Source organism: Odocoileus virginianus, chromosome 13 (assembly GCF_023699985.2).
Source record: "Odocoileus virginianus isolate 20LAN1187 ecotype Illinois chromosome 13, Ovbor_1.2, whole genome shotgun sequence".
NCBI classification, from domain to species: domain Eukaryota; kingdom Metazoa; phylum Chordata; class Mammalia; order Artiodactyla; family Cervidae; genus Odocoileus; species Odocoileus virginianus.
The window spans coordinates 17261468-17287447 of record NC_069686.1 but is presented as its reverse complement, the minus strand read 5'-3'; the positions used below and the strand labels follow the sequence as shown (position 1 = coordinate 17287447).

The window sequence follows — 25980 nt, the reverse complement described above, 5'->3', positions numbered from 1 at the left end:
AGAGGGTATGGGAGAAAGGGAACCCTCACACACTGTTGATGGGAATGTACAGTATGGAAAACAGTATAGAGGTTCCTTAAAAAACTAAAAATAGAACTACCATATGGTCTAGCAATCCCACTTCTGGGCATATATCCAGAAAAGATGAAAGCTCTAATTCGAAAAGATAACACACACCCCAATGTTCATAGCAGCACTATTTACAATAGACAAGACATGGAAACAATCTAAATGTCCATTGACAGATGAATGGATAAAGCAGATATGATATGTATGTAGGTGTGTGTTAAGAACAGAATATTACTCAGGCATAAAAAAGAATACCATTTGCAGCAACATAGATGGACCTAGAGATCATACTACATGAAGTAAGTCAGATAAAGACAAATACCATATGATATCACTTACATGTGGAATCTAAAAAAGTGATACAAATGAACTTATTTACAAAACAGAAACAGACTCAAAGACATAGAAAACAAACATGGTTACCAATGGGGAACCAGGGTTGAGGGGATAAATTGGGAGTTTGGGATTAACAGATGCACACTAATATATATAAAATAGATAAACAAAGATTTACTGTATAGCACAGGGAACTATATTCAGTATCTTGGTAACAGACTATAATGGAAAAGAAAAAAATATAGATTTATACATGTATATGCATAACTGAATCATCTCATTATACACCAGAAACTAATATTGTTAATCAACTATACTTCTATTTTAAAAACGGTGTGAACAAGCAAAATGCAGAGAGGTAACTTCTTATATCAGAGAAAAATAAAGCCTTGTTAAATACGGTATAATCAAATCCAGACTTGTTACTCTGAGCACCCATTCAGCCTCATCTCACACTTCATCTTCTCTGTACTCAGTCCAAGTTAGTGAGGCCAACCTGCTCTCCTTTCTGTCTGCCTCAGGGCTTCTGCACTAGCTGTTACCTTTGCCTGAGATTGTCTTCTCCCAGCCTTCACCAGTCTGACTCTTGCACATCACTCAGGTCTCAGTTCACGCGTCCCTCCCTCCAAGTAGTCCTCCCTGACCACTCTTCAAATGTTCTTCTACCCTCCACACCTTGCCAGACAGCTGATTCTCAACAGATAACCTTGCTTCAACAATTGATTTCACATTTCAAGATGATCTCCTTTCTTATTGTCTCTTCATTGCTTATCTTCTCCACTAGAATGTAAATGTCCTAGACCAGGTATCTGATCTATTCAGTTCACTGATATCTCTCTAGCACCAAGAAGGATGTCTGGCATGTCATACATATGAAAGAAATATTTGTCGCATAAAAGAATAACCCTATTCCGGTGTTAGACTTAGTGAGATAGGACAATACACTGAAGCATTTATAAAGGAATTTATGTATTTTTCTGTTTTATTAGAAAACCTGATTAAGCAGAATGTCCCAAGCATTTTATATCACCAATACATTATGCAAGATGAACTCCTTAGCTTTCTGCTCCTCCGTGGACCCTGTTCTGTCCACCTCCTCCCTGTGGCACTATGTCAGTCCTGTAGGGCCCTGCCCTGCATACAGAGATGCACAATTCTCTGCAAATACCCACAGAGACACCTGAGCTGCCATGTCCATGGCCATCACATGTACAGTATACCATAAGCATCATGCTTATTACCTGCTTATATCTGTATGCCACTCACCTCTTAGATATTAAAGATCTGTAGGATCAGACAGGAGCTAGGATTCTTCCTCAGGGATACATACGGTGAAGACTGGGTCAGCTCCTGGGCCATTTTATCTTTTCTCTCTGGTCCTCCGCATGCGTTTATTCCACTTGGTTGCTGTCACGGGCTCAATCTTGGCAGGTGAGAGACAGATATACTTCTACATATACATGTGGAAAAAAATTACTGTCCCAATATATGAGGATCTGAGTGAAATAATCAGAATGGTGTGAATGTGGTTTTCCACATGGTAAGCTAGGAGTAATTGACTGAGGTCCTGTATCTGACAGGACAGGGGCAGAGTCAAATCAGAAGGGGCAGAAAGAAGAAAGGAGAGAGCAGTCTGGCAAACCTTTAAGAACAAGGAGGGCAGAGGTCTCAAGGGGCAATAAAAGGAAAGACAAAAACTGCTGAGGGCAGGAGCACCTAATCAAGGGAGCAGGGAGGGAGCTTGGCTGAGCATTCTGGCAACTGCTATGAAGGGGAGGAGGTCAGGAGAGGAACAGTGCCAGGTGCTACTGCCTGCAGGGCCTGCTGGCCGGAGCCTGAAAAACAGACATAGGAGTCTGCTCCCCTCCAGGGACAGGAGCGTGAAGGGAGAGCTCAGACCCGGCACAGGAGTCAGTACAGAGCTGGCCAGAAGAGCCGGAGATGGCTGGGGAGACCTGGGGGGCTGCTGGCCATCTGGATAGGCGTGAAGGTGTAAGGTGGCCAGCCATCCCTGAGGGGAGGGTCCCACAGAAGGTAGACAGGGAAGCCCAGACCCCAAGGACCCATCCGAGAAGAGCCCTCTCTGACCTCTCCTTGGGTTCAAGGGGAAGGAATGACTTGCCTCCTAGCTTGAGGGAGATTTGCACAGCCTCAGGGCCTCTCACATGGGCCAGGCTTAACTGCCCACAACTGGTCACTCCCTTGCTAAATGGCATCTTTGTGCTGGTCACGCTGCAGCTCAGACCCTAGGAAGGACATGTGCTTCTGGGTCACTCTGTTTACAGCTTAATACAGAAATAATACTAATGTTATTATATTTCATACATTTATATAATTTATATAAATATTTAATATAATCAATAAATACCTGACACAGGGTCACTGGCTATGCACTGTCTACGCCTTTATGCAGACCAGACTCCCACTGACCTGCTCAATAGGACAGGCCCAAAGCCTGGGAGGTGCCCTTAAAAGGGTTGGTCTTGTTAAGACACATTCACTAGGTTATATGTGAGTTCTTTGGACTACTCTTGCAAATTTTCTTAAAATTTGAAATTACTTCAAAATAAACACTAAGAAGAAGAAAAAAAAAAAAAAACACCTGAGGGTAGTTACAGAAACCTTGGCTTGCTACCTCATTTTTCCTTCCTGAGCTTCCCCATGTGAGTTCACATCCTGAGGGAGATTCATCAGCTTTCAGTTGGGTCCTTCTCTCATCCTGTAGGTGAGGAATTGTGTGAACACAATTCTTGCAAATAAGCTCTGAAGACCCATACTGCGAATTAGTCCCAAGGAAAATGGTGGTCCTGGGAAATTTGGAATGTGGATTCCCACGGGGAAGCCTGGCATTCTTGGTTTGCATCCACCGGGGTAGGCTGATGAGTGAACCCTAAGGTGGGACCTTCCCAGCAGGGGGTGGGGCTGTATCAGAGTCAGGGCAGGTGTAGAGAAGGACTTGTTCTGCCCACCTGCTCTGATACAGGTCCCTTCTAAAGGAGCACGTTCTCCTCATTTTGTCCCTGATTTACAAATCACTGTTTTAACAAGCCAGTTGCTAATAGGAATATATCATAACCCTGGGTTTGCTGGGATGGGAAAAAACAAAAAAAGATGAGAAGCTCTGCTTTGGAGTGATCAGGTATTTTCCCACTGGCTGGCACTGGAGGAAAGTTGCCTGGCCTGCTCCAGGCAGGCCAACCTGCTCCAGCAAGGCCCCAAAGCCTAGGGTATAATTTTTGGCTTCATCCCTGCTGTGGCAGTTGGATAATAAAGCCTATATCTTTTAACCTTAGTTTTTGCCAACTTTCACTGAGAATAGCAATGAATAAACAATCACCTGCTGTCAAAAATCACACACAAGACTTAAGTCTGCAGAAAGATAGAAAAACTAACTGGATGGCTTTTAGTGGTGATAAATGCAAAATTCTCCACGTTGGTCCATGAAACCACCTGCACATCTACAAAGAAGAAAGTTCAGTGAAGAGGGCTGAGAGGTTTAATTCACTAGAAGTTCAAATATCAGCAATGTGGCTTTTTTAAAATTGTGGACTTCAATCTAGAGGACTGTCTAGAAGAGACCTGAAACTTATGAGGAATTGTTGAAGCAAATGGGGATATTTAGGCTGAACCAGAATAGATGTGGCGGTGAAGAGATGTCCATGATAGCTATCTTCAAGTATTTGAAGAACTGTCCTAAAGGAACTAAACATGTTTGTTGTGGCTTAAGAGCTCAGAGATAGGATGCTAGGATAAATGGGGTGAAAAACAAAGGTGCAAACACTTGGACTCAAAATGATAAAGAAATGTCTAGTGGTCATAAATGTTGAAGAATGCAAGGGGTTGTCCTTGGAGGTAATTGAGTTCCTTGTTGCTGGATGCATTCAAACAGTGAGGAGCCAGTATCTGTAGGCAAGCTTTGATGGCATTATGCCCCTGGAGACAGTTAAACAAGGGAACTTCTGAACTCTCCTGCAAACCCAGGAAAGCACCTGTAACATATTAAATATTGCATTGCATGGGTCAGTGGGTGCAAAGGAGGGTCGGGTTAAAAATATCCAGTTAACTCTTCTTTGGCCTTGAGAAAGCATCCTGTAACTGCACTGACCAGCAGTGGTAGTGGAGTCCCGGCACTGCTACTGCTAATATTACATTTTCTAACATTATTGTGCAGCCATCTCAAAGACAAAGAATGGGCCTCATTGCAAAGCCAGATTTGGATTGCAAAGTTAAACTGAAGTTATCTTTGAGTACAATTAAAAGGGATACGTCAAAATTAAAACCATTGTTAAAATTAATCAAAGATTTAGAAAGGTTAGAATGAACTCCAGAGCTGGAAATTACTGATTTAAACAATTGTTCTCACATTTTAAACTACATAATGAGCTAAAAATTATGAAGCCTCAGAGTATAGCTGTAAAGAGGAGTCTTAAAACCAAAGTCAGAATGAAATGTTTTAGCTTTCAAAACTAAAAAGCAGAACAATTACTCCCTACAAAATGGTATAGGAAGAGGTTTCTGACCCCTGCTAATTGTTTTATTATTCTTCAGAGGGGCATACTGGCAGCATTTCCCAGGGTTCTCAGTAATTACATTCCATTCAATATCTGAAGAATTACAATAATTCTACATGGAGTATACTTGTGCCCTTTGGATGCAAAGCCTTTGGAGAAGTGAAAAAACAACTTAAAGTAAATTAGCAGGAAAATTATCATAGTTAACTGTTTATTTCAGGGCTCCATATATCAGAGGCTAATTATACACTGTATGTTACATTTTCTTGGAGGTATTTGTAATATATTTCTCATGCTGATCAATGGATATGCTGGTTTTCAGGATCCTTTATGAAAGTGAAGTTCAAACTTTTCCGATTGCTTCTTTGTGCATGAGAAATTACCCACTGCAGACACATGTCCCTTCATGCTTGCCAGAGTCCTCAAAGCAGTAATATTCAGTGAGGCATTATGAATGTTCACCTGTGTGTACTTGTAAAGCTTCAACTCTTCTATGAGAAAAATTCCCTCCCAAATAAGTTTATTTTTTTAACACTGTGTCAGTTTTCTCAAAGTCATCTCCTAATTTTGGCAAGCCGACGGTCAATGAGAAAAGCAAGCAAGGACTGGAGTTAAATAGCCACTCAGAGATTAGGAAGTCTCTTTTCCTGGCCAGAACCTTATCAATTTTCTGCTCGTGTTAGAGTTAACCACCATCTCTGAGGGACAACCTTGAACACAAGTATCCTGAGATGTTTCACAGAGACTGGGGGTCCCAGTTACCTTCAAAATGGCAGGAGCAAAAAACAGTAGCTCAGAAACAGTGCTTCCGCCTCATGTTTTTCCTCATGTTTCTGTCCATTTCTTTCCTCCTTTCTTTGTCTTTTAACTCATTTAAGTGCAGTTGAAAAGGTTTCCTTGTAAGTTTTTATGGTAGCCGAAATTTAGGAATTAGGATTACTTAATGACAAAATTAACAAAGGTTAAATAAATTATGATCCATCCACATGACTGAATACCTAGTCATTTTAAAAAAAGATTTTAAAGTGCAGATGGCATGGAAAAGTCATAATGCCATGTGAAATAATTCAAATCAAAACAAAAATATACATGACTTCCATTTTTTGAAAAAAATGCTTATATATATTTATTTTTAAAATATTAGAAGGGAATGTACCAAAATATAGCTGAAGTTACTCTTTGAAGCAATGTTCTGTGTGATTTTTTACTTAGTTCTCAACATTTTCTAGATTTTGTGATTTGTCTAAAATGTGCGTGTGTTACTGTTATAATCAGAAAGGATGAAGGAGGGAAGGAGGGAATCACATAATTAAGGTTAATGTCAAAACACACACTTTTGCTGGAAGATGAAAAAGGCTAATAATGCTTAGTGTATAGAAAACTGTGGCGATAAAATATCTATGACCATTCTGTCAACATCATCCAATATCTCATTACTGTTTACAGTGAGGAACTTGACAAGCTAAACCCTCTCCAAACCTAGAATAGCTACAAATTCTCTTGCAAATTCACAGTGACCTCAAGAGAGGATGGTAAGAACTGGTCCTGAAAAATAAGATTCAGACCCAGGAACAACAGCCTGCTTTTTACATTCTAAGGAATAAGCAATTAGACTAGAGTTATGCCAGTAGTATTCCTCACCTGACAAATACCTTGTATGTGTATGTGGGTGGTAGGGGGTGCCTCTGTCAAGTAATTAAAAGCTTATATATCAACCAGTTGCCTCCAGATAATCAACAGATCAGAACCTGCTATTTTTCATGGTCCCAGGTATCACTAAAGTAAGTAACGGTGTGGTTTGTTTTTGTTTTTTGGATTCTACACTAAGCTTACCTGAATTTCAGTTTTTCTTTTTCTTTTTTTTAGCGAATGATTGCAAATACTGCCAGAACAGTGAGATACTGCAGGAGCCAACCCTTTAGTAAGTTAAATGCTGCTGCAAAATGGATCCTAGTGATTAAGTCCTTTTTAATGGGGCTACAGAGACATTCTTGAAGCCGGGACAATATTTGATTGTGTCAGAGACGCTTTGAATCGTGAATCCCATCGGACAAGGGCCTTGTGTTTAAAGATTTTCTAGCTGTAAAACTAGAAAATAACCATAAGAATATTATTTTATGAATGAACTCAGAAAGTTCATTAGCTCTTTTCAGAATGGATAGAGACAACTTAAGGCATGAATGCCAACAAATCCTGCCTCTAACCAACTCTCTTTATGACTCACTGCTTCATGTTAAGAAACTCACATCAAATCATGATGACTCATTCCGTCATTTATAAACTGGGAAGGATAATATTTATTGTCTCTTGGGGTATTGAGAGACTGCCTGAATGTGTATAAGCACACTTGTAAAAGGTCCCTTAGCAGGAATTCATGTTATATTTCTAGTATTTCTAGGTGAATTAAGGTGCTTTTCTTAAATCTGCACATTTAACACAATAGCTGGTATAATAAATGCTTTAATATGAAACTGTCACTAATAATAGCAAGTTTAAACTGTTGGGAGTTAAGTGGCATCATCATACCAGATCATCGTGCTGGGCCAGTGCTACTGTTTCCTCAGGGCTGGGACCTTGGGTGGGGCTTGGAGCTTTGGCTCCCTCCAGCTGGTCTGGGAGTGAGAAGGTGGCCCCTGGAAAGTTTTGTGCTAACTGCATTGTATGAGTCACTTGAAGCCATTGGGCTCATTAATTTAACACGATAATCTGACATGGACATGACTGCGAGGCTACCAGTACCATCCCCTCCAATAAATCTAGTGCAGAGAGACTAAAGTTTCTCATTTTATTCATCAGAGCTATCTTTGCTCTTCTTAGCACAGGACTGGCCCCAAACAAGGGTTTGCTAACACAGGATACCAGAATTGCAAAACATTTATTTTTTAATACCTGGGGGTGGGGGGTGGGGGGTCTAGGAAAAATAGTCTTGTCTTAGGGAGCAAGATCCTTAAAAAAAAAAAATTTTATTCAAATGATTATGTCTCCACTTTCTTCCAAAATGAGAACAGCTTGCACATCATCACTTGTTCTTATGTGGATTCTGCCAAAATGAAAGTGTCTCATATTTCTTCATCTAGAAATGTGCTATATGTATAAATACATGGTCATAAAGCAGTTATACAAGCAAGTATGAAAATATATAGGTGATGACTACAGGGTTCATAACCTAGAATCCACTGCCCTTCAGAGGGGTCTAGGAAATTGCTGAAATTAAACACAAAATGCCTAAGAGGGTTCAAAGCCTTGAGAAGGTTCTCCATGAGGTCCAAGAACCAAGATAGAATATATTTTGTTCTATAAGCTTCTTTGGAAGTATAATCCTACATTCTCCTACATCTCCTAGAGACATGGGGTGGGGGGAATATATATATATATATCTCCACTGCGTTTGTTGAAGTTATCAGTAACTGCTAGTAAACAACAGCTGCTCGGCTCTGAAGTCAACAATCTATAGATAAAGCTATAGGAATAGATTCATAAACATTGTGGGAATATGTACAATGTAATTATAGTATATTGTACATGTAGAGTACACTGCCAGTGACAAGCAAGGAAATTAAGCACTGTGGTATTATTTATATGTGATAATTATACTGATGAGTTTCTTCTTAGAGCAAGTGGGGCCTTTGTATCTTCTCTCTGCTTTTCTCTGTTCAGACCTGCAACACTCCCCTTCACCCCCCATGCAGATGGCATTCTAATTGCCTTTGGGAGTGGTGTGTGGATCTAAGGAGAACAGATGGGTTGCAGAAGGCAATGTGCTATGGCAGAAAGAACGCTGGTCCAGAGTCCAGGCTGGCTCAGCCACTCCTACTGTCCCACATTGGCATCCATGGGGCCACCCATGGACCATGGCTGAGGTGTTGGATCTAAATGGAGCTTTTTTCCCCCCTTTTATTCTGAAATAATGTAATCATTCAAAAATGGAAGAATTCCCAGGGAAGAAATCCAGATTTCTCATTTCTCTAGAAAAATAGGAAGATCCGCCAACTCAGGATGCAGGAGCTGGATAGTCACTTCTGAAGGGAACTATCTTTCCCATTTCACCAGAGGTCAAACGACCTTCCTCATTCACATCTATTCCCTGTATAGGCATCTGATTGGGTATTTGATTCTTCTTTCAGCCTGGTTTTAGGGAAATCAGTTGACTTCAGATCGCTCTGGTGCTCAAATGCTTTGGGGAGTGGATGAAACTAGAATGGTAACTGGGATTTCAGAACAAATAGCATCAGAGAAGTGAAGGTCTAGTAGAAGTCATGACTTTAGCCTGAGTTGATTTTTTTTCTGAGTATGGACAGTCATACAGTCTATGCAATAACGCTGTATGTTGTCTGCAAGTATTAAGGGCACTCAGACTTAGAGTCTCACTAGCTGGCTTCAGTTCAGCTCAGGTGTTAAGTGCTTTTGTTAGAAGCTAATGAAAACTATGTCTTTTTGCCATTAGTCCTCGTCTGGGTCAAAGGGAGCAGATATCACAGTGATACACTCTGGGGGATGGCAAGGGGAAACAATTTTAATATATAACCAGGATTGTCAGGTGATGCTTTCATTTTTATTTGGTGTTTTTTTTTTAAACAATATCTGATGCAAAGGAAAATGATCAAAATACATGATTCCAGGGAAGAAAAGGGTGGGAGGGAATATAGTGTGTTGAAAGGTCTTGATGGAAACCAGGAATCCATGATAAATGTAATAAATTAGAGAAAATAAAGCTGTATCTTATATGCATATATTATGCAATGCCAATCCTACTCTTTTCTCTTTCGATAGATCCTGATGCAGCTCAAGCTAATAAGAACCATCAGGATGTCCGGAGTTATGTACGGCAATTAAATGTGATTGACAACCAGAGAACTTTATCACAGATGTCACACAGACTAGAGCCTCGTCGACCATAGACATTTCAAGTGCCCAGAACAACGTTTGCCTCCATCCACAACCTTTCAAAAATGCCATTTATGCTACTACTGACTGTATTGTCACTAGGGAATTCTATAAAACAAGCAAAAACCCCTCCTGAGACATCTCAGGGCTGCATTCAGCTTACCAGCATCATGACAAGAGAAGAAATTCTTTGACTTGCATCAGCTTGCACACTCTAACTTAGAAATCCCCTGTTCATAGTCACTTGATTTTATTTCCAGTTGTGCCATCTTCTTTGCTGAAACATAAAATAAGAGCAACGTGAAGAGTATGGTAGAAATATCATTGTCAAGAGAAGTATCAAGCTCCGGATATTTTTTCTAGGAGTATTTACATGATGAGATGTGCTACAAATGGTATTTATTTGGCTACATCAGTGGTGGTATAGTTTCATAATTTCTAACTCAACATCTTGACTTGAGCATGGGGTTTTTGGGAGGTGTTGAGGAATCCATGTAACTCCAAACTAGAGGCTGTATTCTTCCATCTTCATAGTCTTACCTCTGAAGGAATTGCACCTGACCACATTACTATAAAACATTCTGGCTATTTATGTAATTTTAGGGAAGACTGGTCTGTAATTTCTGAATGACTTATAGAATAATATTTATGTTTACAATATGACTTTTTAAAATTTACAAATCAGGATTGCATATATAAGAATTCCACTGAGAAACTCCAAGGTTCTTAAAATTGCCAGTGTTAAGATTAAAAAAAAAAGACATTTCAGAATAGCACAATATGCACAAAAAATTTTTCAAAATTATTTTCCTGGGCATTAAGAAACCTTTACTATTGGCTAATTATTGTTACTGATTTAAAAAACCCACATATTTTCTGGACTTAAATGTTATTACAGATACCTTAATTTTCAGCAATTGTTTTGCACTTTCAGATAGATTGTAAATAGTTCATTCAGTCAATGGTATAGAGTTATTTATTTGCTACATATAGATATTGTGCCAAATAATTACTTTTTATTTATTTAGTATGTAATTTTGGAGTACATTTTTTCCTGTTTCCACAATTAGGCTACATTTAATGTGCAGGAATTGTATGTATGTATATCTTCTGTAAATAACAACTAGTACCTTCATTAAATATAATTGTGACAAGAAAAGATGTGTTGTTCTCAGTTCCTATTATATAGGAAAGATAACCACTTGGTATGGTGGGGTCCTGTATTTTTTTTTTTAATTGAAATAAAATTCACATACTCTAAAAGTCACCTTTTAAAAGTATACAATTCATTGGTTTTTAGTATATTCATAAGGTTGTTCAACATCATCACTATATAATTCAAGAACATTCTCCTTATCCCTTAAATAAACCCCATACCCACTAGCAGCTGCTTCTCACTTTCCTCTCTCACCAGTCCCTGGAAACCACTACAGTCAGCCCTCTATTTACAAATGAGTTCTGGTCTGAGAGTGCATTTATAAGTCTAATTTTTTGTAAGCCCAACAAAATTAGCCTAGGTACCCAACTAACAATCAACTACGTAGTACTGTACTGTAATAGGTTTATAATATTTTTCACACAAATAATATACAAGCACAAAAAATAAAGACATTTTAAATCTTACAGTGCAGCACCTTGAAAAGTACAGGAGTAGAACAACTGGCATACAGGGGCTGGCAGCAGATGAACAGGCAAGAAGAGTTACTGACCGGAGGCGGGAAGGAGGGTGGGACATGGCACAGATGAACGATGGTCAGCAAAAGGAGACCGAGGGCAAGCTGCAACTTCACTCACGCCTGCTGCTGATGAGACACACGTTCACATCTTTGAAAGTTCTCAACTTAAAGATTCATATACAGGGGACTTACTGAATCTGCTTTGTCTATGAATTTACCTATTCTAGACATTTTGTATAAATAGAATCATATAATACACAGTCTTTTGTGTCTGGTTTCTTTCACTTAGTGTAATGTTTCAGGGTTCATCCACATTGTAGCAGGTTTCAGTACTCCATTCCTTTTTATGGCTGTATAGTATTCCATGATATGGATATGTTACATGTTGTTTGCTTACTTATCAATTAATGGACATTGGGTTGTTGCCATTTTTTAGCTGTTAGGAATACTGCTGCTATGAAGAGGCACTGGATTTTAGAGCTACTATGGGTCCTATACCACTTTTTAGTGATTTAAGCAATTGGTATACTACTTGATGAAAAAATTTCCAAAACAATTTAATTCCCCAACCCATGTCTGTTTTTCAATGTCAGCACTTTTCAGAGTGTATTTCAGGCTATAATCTCACAAGTTCACAAACTGTTCCTTCCAAAACACACACAATTGCAGAATGAGACAAAAAACCAAGATGACATCTTCAAAAAACTGGGGAACCATAATAAACACCCTTCTTAGAAATGATTCCCAGTGTTTATTAACATATTCAAGGCTCTGAGAAGTCCTGCTGTAATCCCTTTTAACATTCACAGTCAAAGGCCTCTTTGAGAAATGCCACAGCAGCCAAATGCCTTTCTGTGTTCATTTATGTAATAGTTCAAGGCCCTCAGGTACAGGGGTAATGTTTTATGCAACATTATGCCTTCTATTCAGAGTCAAGCAGAAAACCTAGAATTTACCAGAGAATTTAAAAAGTCACCAAATAAATTTTATTGAAGTTATTATTCTTCAGCATTTTACCATCTCATAGACCTTAGTATCAGCTACAAAGTTTCCCTTATATAGTGTAATGCCTTTCCACCATTATATAGTTTTCCTTTCCTAGATAATTTTAAAAGCTGACAAAATGAAGCTGATAGCCTATCCCTTGGGCATCTTTGCTCTTGTTTACTCTTCCTTACTCTTATCTTACTTAAAAGCTGGTATCCTACATGACATCCTTCCTTTCTCCCAATTCCATGGTGACTGACCCCTTTTGACCTTATTTTAATTTGGATTCCACATTATTCAAAATTCATACATACGGTCCCATTATATTCCCCTTGGTCTTCCAAATGAGAATAACTATTGCTATACTTAATAAAGATAAGGGATTTTTAATTATGTCTGGCTCCTTTGAAAATGTATTAAATGCCATTATTCAAGGTAGCGATGGTGAAGTAAAAGAATTCGCCCAGCAAAAGCAGAGTAGTAGCCAAGCAACCCTTCCTGAAGCAGGAGATGCAGTTAATACTTTAAAACTTGCAAACAAGCCAAGGGAAAATGAGATGCCTACAGGGTCACAAGAAGGATAATGAGGTTTGCTAGAAGATGTGAGAAAGAAGAAAGAATGTTTTTACCAAAAGCGCCTGTAGAAAATTATACAGTTAAGTGTTTAACATACCTGCTTAACGCAGTGTACAGCAACTAAGCTTTTCCAGCAATTTTTGAATGCCACGCAGGTTAGATTTCTCCTGAATTCAATGGCATTTCCTCTGAAATATGAAGGCAAATCAATGACTACCAGTGTGGGGAAATTAAAAGAAGTGTCATTCTGGTTTCATATTGGGCTTATAATTTTTTTTGAAAACTCAGCACAGAAAATGCAGTGTGGTAAAAATGAACCCCCACCTCAAATAGTTTTCCTTTACCTGTTAATCTAAAATGTACTACCTCTCTTACTGTGGAATAATCTTCATTTCCTCCACTTGTCTTACATAGAGAAGACTGTGTGGTATTAGATGATCAGAGTACGCATCAATGACTTAAAAACTGGAGAAGAATCTTTAACTTATTAATAGTTCGATATTGTCAGTTATCTTTCTATTCATTCATTCATTAGCCAGTAATGATTGAAGGGCTTATAAGTGAGTGCCAGGCCCTCAATGAACTCAGGATTCAACGTAAGGAGAAACTAGAGGGTCTCTGTTCTCCTAGAGCTTATCATCTGATGAAGACTGAAGAGTAATCAAATAAACAGAAAATATAAAGACATTTCCAAGGAAGGATGGAGGGTTGCTGGAACATGTAGCAAGAGGACTTAACCTGATCTGAGGTGAGGAAATGTTTGCTGCGGAGGAACAGTTGATCTGAACGCTGAAGGATGAAAATGCTAACTCAGCAGAGAGAGAGGAGAGAATGTGTTCTAAGGAAGAAACAACCTCAGCAGCATACAGAAGGTGAAAACCTCACTGGAAGAGCAGGGACAGCAAGGGTGAGCAGGTGCAAGGGGTGCTGGAGACCTAAGACAGGCTCTGAGTGGGCAAAGCCTTGCACGGCCTTTCTAAGGAGCTTTGTCTTGTATCCCAGAGCAGAAGGAAGCCTGAAGTGCTCGAGGCAGGGGGTTGCATTTCTAATCGCGGCTCTTACAGGCCAGGGCCATTGCTTTATATCTCCCTGTGAATGACACATGTCATACCTAATTCCTTCATTACTTATTATACAGGCTTAAACGTAAGGCAGAGAGAATTGTGCATAATGGTAAATATTAGAGTAGTGGTGGGCCTAGATACCCATACAGAGTCAAATACCCTTCTTCCTCCTGACTTGGTCCATACTGGGCTACTTTTTAATTTTTTGTTGTGGTAAAATATAGATATTATAAAATTTACCATTCTAACCATTTTTAAGTATACAGTTCAGTGGCATGAAGTACATTCACGTTGTGCAACCATCACCACTATCCATCTCCAAAACTTTTCATCAATCTAAACTGAAAACCCCTGTTATAAAATAACTCCCCACTTCCCGCTACCCCCAGTCCCCAGCAGTTACAATAGTAAGTCCCATACATATGAATAAGTTTCGGTACGACAGTGCGTTCGTAACTCCAATTTGTTCATGTAAGTACAATAAAGTTAGCCTAGGCACCCAACTAACACAATATGGTACTGCACTGCAATAGGTTTATAGTACTTTTCACACAAATTACACAAAAAAAGACAAAAAATAGAATATTTTTATTCTTATAGTACAGTATGTTGAAAAGCACAGTAGTACAGTACAACAGTACAAACCTAGACAGCATATTAAAAAAGAGAGGCCTTACTTCCTACAAAGGTCCATATAGTCAAAGCTATGGTTTTTCTAGTAGTCAGGTACAGATGTGAGAGCTGGACAATAAAAAAGGCTGAACACCAAAGAAATGATGCCTTTGAACTGCAGTGCTGGAGACTCTTGAGAGTCCCTTGGACAGCAAGGAGATCACACCAGTCAATCCTATAGGAAATCAACCCTGAATATTCACTGGAAGGAGGGATGCTGAAGCTAAAGCTCCAATACTTTGGCCCCTGATGCAAAGAGCTGACTCATTGGAAAAGACCCTGATGCTGGGAAAGATTGAAGGCAGGAGGAAAAGGACAGAGCGTGAGATGGTTGGATGGCATCACCAACTCACTGGCCATGAGTTTGCACAAACTCCAGGAGATAGTGAAGGACAGGGAAGCCTGGCATGCTGCAGTCCATGGGGTCACAAACAGTCAGACACAACTGAGCGACTAAACAACAACAGTACACCAACTAGCATACAGGACATGTTCACACCTTTGCAAGTGTCAACTCGAAGGTTCATATGTAGAGGACTTACTGTACTCCACCTCTATGGATTTGGAAGTTACCTTATCTGAGTGGAACCATACAATAGCTGACCTTCTGCAGACCTGAGGAGAGGACTGGGGTTGGCTGCACAGAGATAGGCCAAAGGGACTGGAGTGTGGTCCAGGCCACAACCAGAGATGTGCACGGATGGAGCCCAGGTTTGCTGTAAAAGCCCCATTAGTAACCTGCATATCAAGGGAGGGGTGGGGCCCACCATATCAGCCCCTCAGCACACTCACAGCAGGCCTGGCTCTGCCTCTGTGAGCTCTGGGAGCGTGCAAGCAGCCATGAAACTAAAATGAGCTCCATCGGAGCACTCCAGTAATATCTACCTCACACTGCAGCTCAGAAATGCATCCGAGGGCTTCTATTCCAACAACTGGGAAGCAGACCCTGACCCTAACAGACAACCCCAAAGCAAAGAGGAAGCCCTGCTTGGTGTCCAGAGTAGTCTCTGTTCAACACACCATCCACTGCACCCCCTAACAAGGGGATCATGGCCAGCACACACAGAGAAAAGATGTGACAGGCATCCATACCAAAAATAGCCCTCACAGTAAAATTCTTACACTCACACAGGCTACACGGGGATGCTCCCACATAAAAATTACCCTTTAAGATCAAAGTAGATAACTGTTTCTCCTAAATTCAGAGAAACATGGAAAGTTAAGTAAAATGAAAAAGTAGAGGACCTACTCCCAATTAAAAGGACAAGAGAATTTCCTTGAAAGAACAAATAATGAAACAGACCTCTCCTGTCTACTAAACACCAAGTTCAAAATGGACGTAATATAAATACTGAAGGAAAGAAAGGGCTATCAATAGAAATAGGGAGTTCCCTGGTGGTCTAGTGGTTGTGACTTTTTTTTTTACTGCTGTGGCCCAGGTTCAAACCCTGGTCAGAGAACTGATATCCCACACACCTCATGGCATAGCAAGAGAAAAAAGAATAAGAAAGAAAAGAAAAAAGAAATACAGATCATTGTAACAAGGAAGTAGAAACTATAAAGAGAAGCCAACGAAAATTTAAAAACTCATTTGCCAAGACAAAAACTGAGCTAAAGGCAATAAGTAGCAAACTAAATAATACAGAAGAATGAACAAGTGATCCGAAAGCTAGAACAATGGAAATCATCCAAGCAGAACAGCAGACAGAAAGACAAGTGGGGGAAAAATAAAAAGAAAGCAATAAGCAAGACCTCTGGGATAATTAGAGCGAGCCAACCTATGCATAAATGGAATCCAGAATAAGAAAAAAAAGGGGAATACAAAATATATTTGAAGCAATTATGGCTGAAAATTTCCCAAACCTAAAGAAGGAAAAAGATATCCAGGTACAGAAGGCACAGAGAGTCCCAAACAAGATGAACCCAAACAGACCCACACCAAGAACAGCATAATTAAAATGACTATTAGTTAAAGTTAAAGGTAGAAAGAGTCTAAAGGCAGCAAGAGAAAAACAGAGTTAGTCACAAGGGAACCCCCATAAGGGTATCAGCTGATTTCTCTACAGAAACATCACAGGCCAGGAGGCAATGGCAAGATATATTCAAAATCCTAAAAGGGAAAAACACCCAAATGAGGACACACTATCAGCAAGATTATCATATAGAATTGAGGAAGAGGGAACTTCTTAGACAAGCAAAAAAATTAAAGAATACAGTAAGACTAAGCCTATCCTTTAAAAAAACTACTGAAAGGTATTCTCCAAATAGAAAAGAAGCAATAATAAATAGGAAAGAGAAAAATCACAATAGGAAAGTGAATCATTTAAATAAGCCACTATGTAGATTTCTAAGGTTTTTTTTAATTGTGAAAGCAATTATAAGTACAATGAACAGCAAAAGGATAAACACAAAGATGTAAAAGAGGACATCAAAAGGTAGAAACAAGAAGGCAGAGTAGATCCTACCTCACTGCTCCAGATGAAAACACCAAACTCACAGCTAACTGCTAAACCACCATCAACCAAAACACACTGGAGCCTACCAGAAATGGTACCCTACATCCAGAGACAAGGAAGACTCCACAACCAGGCATAGGAGGAGCACAGTCACAGGAAAATTAAATCCCAAATCCTACAGACGGGCAATCCACAAACTAGAAAACAGTTATATCAAAGATGTTCTCCCACCGGAGTTAAAGTTCTGAGCCCCATGTTAGACTCCTTACCCTGGGGGTCCGGCAATGGGAAGAGAAGGCCCACAGAAAATCTGGCTTTGAGGGTCAGTGAGGCTTGATGGCAGGAATTCCATAGGACTGGGGGAAACAGAAACTCCACTCTTGGGGGTGAACACAAGGTCTCTTGCACACCAGGACCCAGGGGAAAAAAAGCAGTGACTTCATAGGATTCAGGGCCAGGTTACCTGCTGGTGGGAGGGTCTCCTGTGGAAGTGGGGTGAGAGGAGGCAGCGGCAGCTCACTGCAGGAGCAAACACAGTAGTTTGGGAGACTATTCATTAGGGTGAGCTCTCCTGGAGGCTGCCAAGATCTGGCCCCACTCAATAGCCTGTAGGGGCCAATGCTGAAACACCACAGTCAAACAACCAACAGGCAAGAATACAGCTCCACCCATCAGTAGACAGGCTGCTTAAAGTCTTTCTGAGGACACAGCTGCCCACTAAACATACGCTTTGACATGGCCCTGCCCAGAGGAACAAGACCCAGCTCTACCCACCAGTGGGTAGGAAGCAGTAGCTCCCACTAGGGAGCCTATAAAAGCCTCTTAGACAATTTCATCCACCAGGAAGCAGACTGTAGAAGCAAGAATTACAACCAACCCTGCAGCTTGCAGAAGAGAAACCTCAATCATAGCAAGTTAGACAAAATGAGACAGCAAAGGCACATGACCCAGAAGAAGGAAGAAGATAAAATAGAACCCAGAATAACAACTAAATGAACTGGAGATTGGGCAACCTACCCAAAAAAGAATTCAGAGTAATGATAGTAAAGACGATCCAGGAACTTGGAAAAAGAAGTGAGGCACAGATTGAGATACAAGAAATGTGTAACAAAGACTGAGAAGAACAAAAGAATAAATAGAGATGAACAATACAATAACTGAAATGAAAAATACACTGAAGTAATTGATAGCAGAATAACTGAGGCAGAAGAATTGGATAAGTGAACTGGAAGACAGAATGGTGGAAATCACTTTCATGGAATAAAGAAAAAAGAATGAAAAGAAATGAAGACAGTCTAAGAGAACTCTAGGACAACACTAAATGCATCAATATTTGCATTATAGGGCTTCCAGAAGGAGAGAAGAGAGAAGGAAAGGACCTGGGGAAATATTTGAAGAGATAATAGCTGAAAACTTCCATAGCATGAGAAATGAAACAGTCACCCGAGTTCAGGAAGTGCAGAGAATCCCAGGCAAGATAACCCCAAAGAGATACACATCAAGACACAAAATAATCAACTGACAAAAATTAAAAACAAGGAATAAATATTAGAAGCAACAAAGAGAAAGCAACAAATAACATACTAGGGAATTCCTACAAGGTTAGGAATTCCTACAGCTTTTGATTTCTAGGCAGAAACTGCAGGCTAGAAGGGAGTGACACCATGTATTTAAAGTGATGGAAGAGAATAACCTATAACAAGAATACTCTATCCAGCAAGGCTCTCATTCAAGTTTGATGAAGAAATCAAAAGCTTTATAGACAAAAGCTAGACTAACACCACCAGACCAGCTTTGCAACAAATGTTAAAGCAACTTCTCTAGGCAAAAAAGACAAGACCACAACTAGAAACAAGAAAATTATGAATGGAAAAGCTCACTGGTAAAGGCAAACATACATTAAAGGTAGGAAATCATCTGCACACAAATATGATATCAAAACTAGCAATTGTGAGGAGAGGAGAGCACAAATGCAGGATTTTGGAAAAGCATTTGAAATTAAAAGACCAGCAACTTAGAACAATCTTGTTTTTATAGGCTACAATATAAAAATTTCATAGTAACCACAAGCCAGAAAAATTACAACAGATACACACAACAAAGAAAAAGGAATCAAATGTAACACTAAAATTAAATCAGCAAGTCATGAACAAAGAGGAAAGGAAGAAAAAACACTTACAAAAACAAATTCAAAACAATTAACAAAAGGACAACAACTGGAACATTGCTATTGTTGTTTAGTCACTAAGACATGTCTGACTCTTTTGCCACCCCCATGGACTGTAGACCACCAGACTCCTCTATCCATGGGATTTCCCAGGCAAGAACACTAGAGTGGATTGCCATTTCCTTCTCTAGGGGATCTTCCCAACCCAGGGATTGAACCTGTGTGTCCTGCATCGGTAGGCTGATTCTTTAACACTAAGCCCCCAGGGAAATCAATAATTACCATAAACATGAACAAATTAAATGCTCCAACTAAAAGACAGAGACTGGCTGAATGGATACAACAAGAGCTGTATAAATGTTGTCTACAAGAGACCCATTTCAGATCTAGGGACACATAGAGACTGAAAGTGAGGAAATGGAAAAAGGATTTCTGTGCAACTGAAAATCAAAAGAAAGCTGGAGCAGCAATACTCCTATCAGACAAAATAGACTTTAAAATAAAGACTGTTACAAGAAACAAAGAAGGACACTATATAGTGATCAGGGGATCAATACAAGAAGAAGATATAACATTGTAAATATGTGTGCACCCAACACAGAAGCCCCTAAATTATAAGGCAAAACTAACAACCATAAATGGAGAAATCAACAGTAACACAGTAATAGTAGGAGTCTTTAATACCCCACTTTCATCAGTGGACGGATCATCAAGATGGAAAGTGAATAAGGAAACATAGGCCTTAAGTGACACATTAGACTAGACAGACTTAATTGATATTCATAGAGCACTCCATCAAAAAATCAGCAGAACACACATTATTCAAGTGCATGTGAAACATTCTCAGAATTGATCACATGCTGGGTGACAAAACAAGCCTCAATAAATTTAAGAAAGCTGAATCAATCATCTTTTTTGACCACAATGCTATAAGATTAGAAATCAACTACAAGGTAAAAACTGTAAGAAAAAACAAACAAACCCAGAACATGGAGTCTAAACAATAATGCTACTAAACAACCAATGGGTCACTAAAGAAACCAAAGAGGAAATCAAAAATTACTGACAAATGAAAATGAAAGCATAGCAATCCAAAACCTATAGGAACTGGCGAAAGAAGTTCTAAGTGGGAAGTTATAGCAATAAAATTTTACCTCAGGCAACAAGAAAAAGCTCAAATAAGCAACCTAAGCTTACACCTAAAGTAACTAGAAAAAGAACAAACAAAATACAGTTAATAGAAGAAATCATAAAAACAGAGAAGAAACAAATTGAGACTTAAACAACAGAAAAAATCAATGAAACTAAAAGTGGTTTTTCTGAAAAGACAAAAAATTTGACAAACCTTTTGTCAGACTCATCAAGAAAAAAAGAGAGGGGGTTCAAATTAATAAAATCAGAAATAAGAAAGGAGAAGTCACATTGGACATAAAAGAAATACAAAGGATCATAAGAGACTACTACAAGCATCTCTATGCCAATAAAATGGACATCCTAGAAGAAATGGAAAAATTCTTAGAAAGGTACAATCTCCCAAGGCTGAACCAGGAAGAAATAGAAATATAAACAGACCAATCACAAGTACTGAAATTGAAACTGAGGTTTAAAAACTCCCAACAAACATAAGTCCAGGACCAGAAGGCTTCACAGGCAAATTCCATCAAACATCTAGAGAAAAGTTAAAACCTATCCTTCTAAAACTATTTCAAAAAAATTATAGAGGAAGGAACACTCCCAAACCACCATCAACCTAATACCAAAACCAGACAAAGACACCAAAAAAAAAAAAGGGAAGAAAATTACAGGCCAACATCACTGATGAATATACATGCAAAAATCTTCAACAAAATGCCAGCAAACTGAATCCAACAATACGTTAAAAGGATCATACACCATGATCAATTTATGGTGTGGAATTTATTCTAGGGATGCAAGGATTTTTCAGTATCCACAAATCAATCAGTGTGATACATCACATCAAGCCACATGATCCATCGCAATAGATACAAAAAATAAATAAATAAAAATCTTTTGACACAATTCCACACCCATTTATGATAAAAACTCTCCAGAAAGGAAGACATCTCAACATAATAAAGGCCATATGTGACAAAACTAGAGCAGATATCATACTCAATGATGAAAACCTGAAAACATTTCCTCAGGTGCAAGAAAAGGCTATCCACTCTCACCACTTTTATTCAACATAACTTTGGAAGTCCTAGCCATGGCAATCAGAGAAGAAAATCAAAAGGAATCCAAATTGAAAAAGAAATATAATTGTTACTGTTTGCAAATGACATTGTATCACATGTAAAAAATCCTAAAGATGCTACCAGAAACCTAAATACTAGAGTTCATTAATGATTTCAGTAAAACCACAGGATACAAAATATATAGAAATCTTAGCATTTCTATATGCTGACAATGAAAAATCATAGAGATATTAAATAAACAATCCCACTTACCATTGCATCAAAAAGAATATATAGAAATAAATCTACCTAAGGAGGAAAAAGACCTGTACTCTGAAAACTATAAGATTCTAATAAAAGAAATTTAAGATGATACAAACAGACACATGCTACCAAGGTAATGCTCAAAATCCTTCAAACTACACTTCAGCAGTATGTGGACCGAGAACTTCCACATATACAAGCTGGATTTTAAAAAGGCAGAGGAACCAAATTGCCAATACCTGTTGGATCACAAAGAAAGTGAGAGAATTCCAGAAAAACATCTACTTCTGCTTTGCTGACTACACTAAGGTCTTTGACTGTGTGGATCACAACAAACTGGAAAATTCTTAAAGAGATTTTACCTATTTTAGGAAAAATCTGTATGCAGGTCAAGAAGGAACAGTCGGAATCGGCCATGGAAAAACAGACTGGTTCAAAATTGGTAAAGGAGTACATCAAGGCTGTATATTGTCACTCTGCTTATTTAACATATATACAGAGTACATCATGTGAAATGTCAGGCTGAATGGCTCACAAGCTGGAATCAAGATTGCCTGGTGAAATATCAACAACCTCAGATATGCAGATGATACCACTCTAAAGGCATAAAGCAAAGAGGAATTAAAGGGCCTCTTGAAAAGGGTAAAAGAGGAGAGTGGAAAAGCTGGCTTAGATTTAAAAAAAAAAAAACCAAACAAGATCATGTCATCCAGTCCCATCACTTTATGGCAAATAGAAAACAGTAACAGGTTTTATTTTCCTGGACTCCAAAATCATTGTGGACAGTGACTAAAGCTATGAAATTAAAAGATGCTTGCTCCTTGGAAGGGAAGCTATGACAAAACTTTTTCTTTTAAGTCATTCAGTCATATCTGACTCTTTGTGACCCCATGGACTATATAATAAAGTCTGTGGAATTCTCCAGGTCAGGATATTGAAGTGGGTAGCCTTTCCCTTCTCCAGGGGATATTCCCAACCCAGGGATTGAACCCAGGTCTCCTGCATTGCAGGCAGATTCTTTACCAGCTGAGCCACAAGGGAAGCCCAGGAATACTGGAGTGGGTAGCCTATCTCTTCTCCAGTTCATCTTCCCTACCCAGGAATCAAACCAGGGTCTCCTGCATTACAAGCAGATTCTTTACCAACTGAGCTATTAGGGAAGTCCAGTGACAAACCTAGACAGCATACTAAAAAGTGGAGACACCACTTTGCCAACAAAGACCTGTCTAGTCAAAGATATGATTTTTCCAGTAGTCACATATGAATATGAGAATTGGACCATAAAGAAGGTTGATCAGCAAAGATTTGATGCTTTCACACTGTGGTGCTGGAGAAGTCTCTTGAGAGTTCCCTGGACAGCAAGGAGATCGAACCAGTCAATCTGAAAGGAAATCAACCTTGAATATTCATTGGAAGGACTGATGCTGAAGCTCCAATACTTTGGAGCTTGGCTACCTGATGCAAAGAGCTAATTCATTGGAAAAGACCCTGAAGCTGGGAAAGATTGAGGGCAGGAGGAGAAGGGGGCAACAGAGGATGAGATGATTGGATGGCATTTTCGACTCAATGGACATGAGTTTGAGCAAATCTGGGGAGATAGTGAAGGACAGGGAAGCCTGGCATGCTGCAGTCCATGGCATCGCAGAGAGTCAGACATGACTTAGTGACTGAAAAACAACAATAATAAACAGATGGAAAAGTATACCACATTCTTGGATTGGAAGGATCAATATTGTTAAAATGACCATTCTATCCAGATTGTATGCAATCCCTATCAAATTACAGTGGCATTTTTCACAAAACTAGAACAAAGTATGGAAACACAAAAAACCCTGAATACCCGAAACAATCTTGAGAAAGAAGAACAGAGGTGAGGAATTATGCTCCCTGACTTCAGTCTATACTATACGCAAGACTACAATAATCAAAACCACAGTACCAACACAAACACAAACACAGTGATCAACGGAATCAGGATAGAAAACCCAGAAATAAATCCGTACACTTAAAGTCAATTAATCTACAAAAAAGGAAGCAAGACTACTCAATGGAGAAAAGACAGGCCTTTCAATAAGTGGTGCTGGGAAACCTGAACAGCTACATGTAAAAGAATGAAATTATTAACAGCACGTTCTTTAACACTGCATACAAAACTCAAAATGGATCAAACACCTAAATATAAGACTGAAAACTATAAAACTTCTAGAGGAAAACATAGGCAGAACACTCTTTGATGTAAATCACAGTAATATTTTTTTGGGTCCGTAATGGAAACAAAATCAGTAGTAAACAAATGGGACCTAATTAAACTTAAATGCTTTTGCACACTAAAAGGAAACCATAAATAAAACAAAAAGGCACCCTATAGACTGGCAGAAAATATTTGTAAACAACGTGACTGGTAAGGGCTTAATTTTCAAAATATACAAACAGTTCATACAGCTATATACACATGTGTGTATATATATATATACACACACACATATATATACATATATGTGTATATATTATACACACACATATATACATATATGTGTATATATATATATACACACACACACACCCAATTAACAAATGGGCAGAAGACTTGTTACATGTTTTTGCTCCAGGGAGCAAACAGGTGCAAAGCTAGTCTCTGGAAGAGCGTGGGAAGGGATTTGGAGAGGGGAGGAAGGAGATCAAAACCCTATTCTGACATGTAGTGTGTACGTTAGTCAAGATATGGAAGCAACCTAAATGTCCACGGACAGATGAATGGATAAAGAAGGTATGGTATTTAAATGTATACAATGCAATATTATTCAGCCATAAAAAATGAATGAAATAATATCATTTGCAGCAACATGGGTGGGCCTGGAGATTATCATACTAAGTAACTCAGAGAAAGACACATATCATATGCTATGACTTATATGCAGCATTTAAAAAGATGACACAAGTGAAGTTATTTACAAAACAGAAACAGACTCCAACAGAAAACAAACTTATGGATACCAAAGGGATAAATTAAGAGTTTGGGATTAGCAGTCACCAACTGCTATACATGAAATAAACAAGGTCCTACTGTATTACACAGGCAACTACATGCAGTATCTTGTAATAAACTATAATGAGAGAAATATATATATATATATATATATATATATATGTAGCACAACAAGGTAAATCAACTATACTTCAATAATTGTCCTTTTGTGTCTGGCTTGTTTCACTTAAGGTAATGTTTTCAAGGTTTATCCATGTATCAGAATTTCCTTCCTTTTTAAGACTAAAAAATACTGTATTTCATGAATATACCATATTTTGTTTACCCATTCATCCATCAATGGACATTTGATTTGTTTCCATCTTTTGGCACTGTGACTAATGCTGCTGTGTACATGGGTGTACAAATATCAGCTCTCAGCTTTTAATTCTTTTGATACATACTTAGAAATGGAATTGCTGAACTTGTAATTCTATGTTTAATTTTTTGAGGAACTGTCATACTGTCTTCCACAGTGGCTTCACCATTTTATGGGCTATACCTGGCATAGCCCATGGTTTTCCATGTTGTCTTAGAGATGGAGCCTGACAACGCATGGCATGGCTGCTAGGAAAAGCAATGACTCGAGGACCCAGGGCTCAGTATGCAGGTGTCCAAGCACGAAGGAGGAAGCCCCCACTTGTCACTGTCCCCCCCTTTAAGCCATGACAGCCAAAGGCAGTCAGAGCTCCAGAACCTTGGGTCTGTCCTTGCTGCTCTGTTGGCTAATTTATCAGACGACCATCGCCTTTTGCTTGACACTAAAGGATGGGAGAACTGGAGGAAATGTTACTAACCCCAGAGAATAAGAGCGTGGGAATGGGAAAAGTGCCTGCCTTACTTGAGCTCCTTTTGCACGTGCTTTCCCAGCAGCTAGGGAAGGTCAAGGTTACAGGAAGCTAGGATCTTTGTTCTTGAGGCAATTCAAATTTGGAGAAGTTGGGTCCAAAGATCTGCTCTAAAGGGAAGTGAGCACAAGGCACAGTGAATTTGTGGGCACTGATTAATATGGGAGAACTTCCAGACTTAGAGAGAGAGGCTGGCGTCAGGGCATGTAAGCATAGCTGGTTTCTGCAATGGTATCCTCCATTGGCACCT

The 25980-nt window shown here is 39.1% G+C and overlaps 1 protein-coding gene across 6 annotated transcripts in view; it reads left to right on the top strand.

The window, feature by feature from the left end:
• Nucleotides 1–10959, top strand: part of RAPGEF4 (Rap guanine nucleotide exchange factor 4) — a 316724-nt gene extending 305765 nt beyond the window's left edge. For all 6 annotated transcript variants that reach the window (XM_070476011.1, XM_070476009.1, XM_020896336.2 and 3 more), the window contains 2 exons: nt 6783–6837; nt 9687–10959. In XM_070476011.1, coding sequence (XP_070332112.1) covers nt 6783–6837; nt 9687–9814 — 183 coding nt within the window. In that variant the 3' untranslated portion in view covers nt 9815–10959. The remainder of the gene's footprint in view (nt 1–6782; nt 6838–9686) is intronic.
• Nucleotides 10960–25980: the final 15021 nt, after the last annotated feature.